Source organism: Peromyscus maniculatus, chromosome X (genome assembly GCF_049852395.1).
Source record: "Peromyscus maniculatus bairdii isolate BWxNUB_F1_BW_parent chromosome X, HU_Pman_BW_mat_3.1, whole genome shotgun sequence".
Lineage (NCBI taxonomy): Eukaryota > Metazoa > Chordata > Mammalia > Rodentia > Cricetidae > Peromyscus > Peromyscus maniculatus.
Genome location: NC_134875.1, coordinates 95,353,306 through 95,358,244, shown reverse-complemented (window position 1 = coordinate 95,358,244; position 4,939 = coordinate 95,353,306). Strand labels below are relative to the sequence as shown.

The 4,939-nt window shown below is 38.1% G+C and overlaps 1 protein-coding gene across 2 annotated transcripts; it reads right to left on the bottom strand.

Annotated features, from left to right (window-relative positions):
* Nucleotides 1-357: 357 nt before the first annotated feature.
* On the bottom strand, nt 358-2,698 carry LOC102914783 (melanoma-associated antigen B18-like). Of its 2 annotated transcripts, none has more exons than XM_016009322.3 (2): nt 2,597-2,698; nt 358-1,905 (listed from the first exon to the last, which is right to left on the bottom strand). In XM_016009322.3, the coding sequence occupies exon 2, from the start codon at nt 1,854-1,856 to the stop codon at nt 819-821; it is 1,038 nt and encodes a 345-aa protein (XP_015864808.1). In that variant the 5' UTR covers nt 1,857-1,905; nt 2,597-2,698; the 3' UTR covers nt 358-818. The 2 variants fall into 2 exon arrangements, with proteins under 2 accessions (XP_015864808.1, XP_076417724.1); XM_076561609.1 differs by having other exon boundaries at nt 358-1,863; nt 2,597-2,686.
* Between the last annotated feature and the right edge of the window lie 2,241 nt (nt 2,699-4,939).

The window sequence follows — 4,939 nt, the reverse complement described above, 5'->3', positions numbered from 1 at the left end:
ATACCCTCCCTTGCACTTGTCGTTTATGTTAGAGAATAGAGTGCCATCTTATTTAATAGTGGCTCCTAGACTCTAAAAGTCTAAAAACAGTGACTCATTCATCATCTTGACATTGTTTTGTCCTCCTCCTCCTCCTCCTCCTCCTCCTCCTCCTCCTCCTCCTCTTCCTCCTCTTCCTACTCCAACTCCTCCTCTTCCTTCTCTGTCTTCTTCCTCCCTACAAATCATTCCTATTTACAAAGAACAGATGTTTGGTAAATGTTTCTCTGGGGAATAAAAATGTCAGTGATTAAGACGGTAACTGTATTATAATTTATGTTCCTACATTGTTGAATGAATGAAACACATCCAAATACATAAGCTTAATTATTTTATTTTGTAGAATGGAGAGCAGGAATCAGAAAAACCAAGAGTGCGTCATCCATTATGGTTTTTACATTTTCTTGTTGTAAACAATTTTATTGAAATTTTTTATATTCTAAGAAAATGCCTATTTTGATGCCATGTTTTCTTGTTTCAGTTAACCTAAGATGAATTTTTCTTAATTTGCTTTCAATACCGAAACTCTTAACTATTAAGCATCATAAACAATGTTGATTGTATGACATATATCAGTCACATACTTAGATGGTGACGCTAACTCAACGTTGCTAAAAGAAGTAAATTTTGAAAACTTTGAAATGCTAAACTGAAAGTTATTCATGTAGAGTAAGGCTATAAATATGAGATGCACTGTTTTCTCTCCAACATCACCTCAGGATCCCACCAGTTGGTTGAATGTTCTCTTTAAAAGTGATGGAAAGCAATATTTTTAGACTTCAGTGCTGGTTCGAGGACTTGCCAGAATTGTCACTGGACTGTGCACTGGCTATGATACCAACAAGAATCATAGATGCAAATCTGGCTCGGTTTTTCTCTTGCTCATCTCTCACAGCCTCCTGATACAAGGATGGGAAGGCACTGGGAACAGTGTTATAGACCTTGGCCAGAAACTCAAGGACTCTCATTTTGCTGGTTTCATAGTGGGCCCGGGGACCCCACAAGAACTGATAACCTGGAGAACCTCTGTAGGGTACCCGCCGATACTCCAGGTACCCCTCACTCACAAAGTCTTTAGTGATGAGCTTCTTGACATTTCCATAGATGAAGTGATTGACTCCGGCATGTACCCCCATCTCACTAAGCACTTTCCAGACATATTCCTCATTAACACAGTTGCCATTCATGAAGATCACACACAGGATTGTCATCAAGAGGCCACTTTTGGGCATTATTGCCTCACCATGCATAATTTCATCACCAATAGGACTTAATATGCTGACAAGGCCATAGCAGTGTCTGGTTGGGTCAGTTTCCTTAACATCAATACCAAAGGCCAGCACCATGAGCTCAGAGGCTTTCTTAAGAACTTCGGGGAACTTCTCTTTGCTCTGTGGGATGACCTGCTTTAGTATGTCTTCCTTTGTTATTAGCTCCCTGTTGTTATACTTTCGAAGCATGAACAGCACCAGTGAAACTGCAAGGTCATCTCTCTGCGTTGAAGATGAATAACTAGTTGAGGGCAGTGCCCGGGAAGTGCTTGATCTCTTCTCATCTTTGTTCTTGGCACCTTCATCCAACTTGATGCATGGAGCACTTATAGAAGCAGTGGTGGGCCTCTTAGACTTCTTAGATTTGCCAAGTGACTTGGCAGCAGAGAAGCTCTGGACATCACTACTACGAAGGGGGGAAGAGGAGGAAGGGGTATCTCTCTCTTCTGTTTTAGTAGCCTGAGCTTCTTTAATAGACCTGCTTTCACTTCGGGCTTGATGGCGTCTCTCACGGGCCCGGAGCTTACTTTTACGACCACGAGGCATGATGATTCTGGTCAAGGAGTAAAAACCAAAGAGCAAGTAATGCAGGCTCCTAGGGATGAGAGGATGAGATGTTGTGTGCATCTGAAGAATGGTGAGACCACCTTGGTCTTTAAACTAAGCTTGCATCTACAAACTTCTGTAACAGCAATGTATTAAGAATCTACTGTGCTCTTGCCTCAGTTAGTGTGCCCTCCTGAGAACCCATTAAAGGAAATTAGAGAGTAAATATGAGTTTGATTGACACCTGGAAGCCCTGCCTAGGGCAGGCTAGAGCTAAGAGCAAGTGCTAGCAGGTCTAGGTTCCATGAAATAGGAAATGATCACTGAATTTGCCTCTAAAATCATCATAACACGTTTGAATTTACATTGAAGGTCATTATGGAATCAGAATTTCCCATTTATAGCTCCTCTGAAGCTGTATCAGAAACCATTAAGAGAAAAATGAAGCAGGGCCCTAGCCAGCTATCCTTTCTGGGGATTCCAGAGCTGCCAATAGAGGCTAAACAGATTTTAGTCTTCAGTTGAAACCATAAACCATAGAACAAGGTCCCTACCTCCCTGAAGCCCGACTCCCCAATAGCCCCATCCAAAGGTCTCCGAGGGTAGATAACAAGGGCAAAGGTCTGTGTTACCCTCTGTTGCTATGTTGAGTGTTCCCTCAGTTCTCACTCAAAAATCTTATCCTTCATTTCTTGTAAACCTCAGAAAACGTTCTCCTTTGCTGACCTGAGTCCACTAACCTGAGATCAAAGTCTTCATTTGCTCCTTAGTACTTCAAGGAAGATGTGAGCTCAAGTTGGGACTGCCTGCCATACCGGAAGTCTCTTACTATTGGGTTCGGGGAAGGAACAGTGCGGGGTTCTGTTCACACGTAACAGAGAGTACAAGGGCAAAGTTCTAAATGTCATCACCTTTAATCTTTCTGTCACTTTTCTCCTCTGAAAAAGTCACTAATCAAAGAGGTAGAAGCCATTACTATCTTGCATTGCCAACTGTACCTGCGGTTTCCCAGTGATGAAAGCATTGGGTGGACTCTGGATTTTTGAGTGGGTTGTCACCGTTGCATGGCATTGGGCATTCACAGCATGTAAGGCGGTGGAGGGTGGAAATGTTCATCTTGGCGACTTCTTTAAAGGTTCCTTGAAAATATCAACTCCAAGAATGCTCTAAGATGTTTCCCAGTTGCAAGCCTTGGATCAGATTCAGACACTAGATACAGATGATGAAGCTGCCAGTATCCCAGAATAGATGTTGGGGGTGTAAGAGAAAAAGACTCTATGAATTTGGTTCTGTTCGCTAGTTAATATTGGATTTTAGAATCTTCTGTCTACTCTTTTAATTAGAATAACCTGAGCTGTACAATTTTTTGTCTCCATTTATATTAGCATATATATTTATACCCCTAAGAAATATGTGTCTGTGTATTATTTTTTATGAAAGATTACTTACCCTTCTTATATATGAAACATTAAATTTCTTATATTTGATATCTTAGTATTTTTATCTATCATGTGACTAGCCTGCAACCATTTGATATACTACTATTTTAAAGGCCATTTCTCAGCAAGAAATAACTATTAGTAAAATAAAGATGTTATAAGCTTCTAGAATCATACTGCCTCAATTCAAACCTTTGCACTGTCTTAGTATGACCTCTACATTACTGACAGAATCCAAGGCACTGACCCAGATCCTTCAGTGAAGCAGGACAGATTCATTGTCACACAAGGAAAAGGCTAGAGTGAAATTTTAACATTTTCCTCCAACTGACTCTATTATCTTCTTCAGTTACAGGCTGCAGACCTGTCTTTATCTCAGGGAATATGACCACTTGTCCAAATACAAGTACTAATTCAGTTGATAATCTTTTTTAAGGATTCTTAGTTTAGCTATTTATCTGTTACTAATATTGTTCTTTTATTCTTTTGCATATGTTTTCCAAGGTTAAGTTTCATAAACAACAATCCAAGTCTGGACACCACATTGGATGCTGAGTGAAAAGCACTGTATCAGTCTCCTTTGATTGCTATAACAAAATGCCATAACTATTTTCAAATTTTATATTTTGGAACTAAACCTGCTGTTCATAAATGTACTTGAAACAACATAAATGAATAAATCACTTAGCATGTTTGTTTAGTAATAAATAAGGCAAACATATTTGATGATTTTTCTCACATTGGAGTCATCCATAATTTCTCTTCTGGAATTATCTAAGACCTTAAATTTGTATTTTGCCTGAGAGCATAAGGATTGTTTAATCTATAGTACTTATCAAGAAAATGACTTAAAGACTTGCCTAAAGACCTATATATGGCAGAACTTTCTCGGCTATGGTTTAAGGTTGGAGTTGCAATATATAAAGTTCAGGACACAATTTTTTGGCCATTAGATAGTAAATATGTAAACAATTTAAGAAATGACATCTTCACATTAGGTATTTCTCTTTGAACAAATGTACTGATTTATTTATTGACTACATTTCCCTAAGTTTATTTTTTTATTTGCTTACCAAAAGATTTTATACATTGTTGTTGTGTTCATTTATGGATAAGCCTTAGTTATTTGCTATTATGCTTATATTATTTGTTTGTTAGTTTCATGTGGCAAAGTTTTGGGATTTAGTGATGTATTTAGCAGATTTCTGGTTTCTGATTAATTTGAGTATTTTATAAAATAATTCTGTTGGAATTTTCCAATTAGAGACTCATACCATCTATTTTTTTTCTTTCTTGATATTCTTGCCTCTTATATGGTTCAGTGCTTCACTACTGTTGTTATGTATTTCATGTTTAAACAATAGATGATATTATACATCTCCATCTTGTCCTTGACTTAAATGTGGATGTTTCTAACCTTTCAAATTTAGTCAAGCTTGTTGTAGATGTTATGAAATGTCACTTCTCTTCTAATGAGCCTGTTCTTTTCCAATGAGAGACCAAAAAAAAGGAGTGCATCCAGATGGGAAGGGAAGTGGGAAGAAACTTGGAAGAGTAGAGGAAGGGGAAACTGTAATAAGATATATTGTATGAAGAAAAGAATCTATGTTTAATAACAGGGGAAAGTGGTTTTATAAAGAAAAT

Excerpts from the sequence above, each read along its gene's own strand:
- LOC102914783 (XM_016009322.3), bottom strand. The coding sequence starts at position 1,856 with ATGCCTCGTGGTCGTAAAAGTAAGCTCCGGGCCCGTGAGAGACGCCAT.